We start from the raw sequence: 1,164 nt of genomic DNA, 5'->3' as shown, positions 1-1,164 counted from the left end.
CTCCGATCCTTGGTAGGGAAAAAGCTGGACGCCCGCATAGGTTTGAAGCAGAGGATCTCGTGAGTCGAGGTTACGAAGACTACAGTTCACAATGGTGGTTGCCACGGTTTTCGAGTTGCCCGGCGCCCCAATCAGGATGATCGGCGTGCGAGTGAGGACGCACACTGTTAGCGAGAACACGTTCTGGAGCAGTGCCCGATTCATGGCCAAGTTGGGATACGCTGATGTATCCATGCGGCCATAAAGGTTGCGTTCCTCGGCATTGACAACTTGACGCCAGGACTTGATGCCAAAGTTGCTGGGGAGCAGAGATCCTTGAACGCAGCGAAGTAACGTTTCGCGGGCCATCCGACGTTCTTCAGTGACGGGCATGCGCACAATGTACGCAAGCTGAATAGACAGCACCACGCTGTGGGCCTCTCTCTGACCATGCAATGCGTGCAGGCGATTTGATGCACCAAAATTTTGTGAAAACGGATTCCAGCGACTATCAGCGTGAGAAGAGGGAGGGTCCAGGCTATCGCGGCGTGCGATATAGTCTTGGAAAAACTTGTAAAACACCAAAAACCGACGAACATCTCGCAAGCTGACGACAAATTCTTCGCTGCGGCCATCCTGGCGCAAAAATGTATGAAGGCGAGACAGGCCATGGGCCAAGGCGGCAAGTTGGCCGGGGTCGCGCAGTTGCACGTGTTGCATAAGCATCCGTTCGATGTAATTGGCCTCATCTGCCTCAGCCAAGGCACCAAAATCCCAGACATAGGTCAGCATGGCTTCGGGGAGCGGGTGCACGCGGTAACGCAACTGCGAACGCTCGTCAAAGGTCTGAACGACTCGACCCTGTCGCTTGCTCTCCACGGCCAGCCCTGCACGACGCACTGGTGGTGCGCGACGCTCATACGGGTTACATGCCCCCATGACGATCAAATTCTCAGGCAGCGGATCCGTGTACAACTTGCGGCGCACGAGAATGTCAGTCAAGAGACCGAGGTACTCGCAGGTGTTGACCTCGTCGTAGAACGCCCATACCTGTTGATCGGGTACCCCGCGTGCTGTTTCGATGACTTGATGTGTAAACGCAACAATGTCCTGGCGTGTGGTTCCAGCATGATGGGGTAGCTGACGGAAAATGTGCCCGGCTATGCGGCAAAGTTCTTGCAAAAA

The 1,164-nt window shown here is 55.2% G+C and overlaps 1 protein-coding gene across 1 annotated transcript in view; it reads right to left on the bottom strand.

The window, feature by feature from the left end:
- Nucleotides 1-74: 74 nt before the first annotated feature.
- The window catches only part of MONBRDRAFT_11221 (uncharacterized protein), a gene marked incomplete at both ends in the record, with an annotated part of 5,038 nt that continues 3,948 nt past the window's right edge, over nt 75-1,164 (bottom strand). Inside the window, one exon of the mRNA XM_001748971.1 lies at nt 75-1,119. Within this exon, the coding sequence (XP_001749023.1) occupies nt 75-1,119 (1,045 nt within the window). The remainder of the gene's footprint in view (nt 1,120-1,164) is intronic.

This window comes from Monosiga brevicollis, genomic scaffold (assembly GCF_000002865.3).
Source record: "Monosiga brevicollis MX1 MONBRscaffold_27 genomic scaffold, whole genome shotgun sequence".
In the NCBI taxonomy this organism is placed as follows: Eukaryota; class Choanoflagellata; order Craspedida; family Salpingoecidae; genus Monosiga; species Monosiga brevicollis.
Note: the sequence above shows the minus strand (reverse complement) of the source record. Positions and strands in the feature narration are given on the sequence as shown.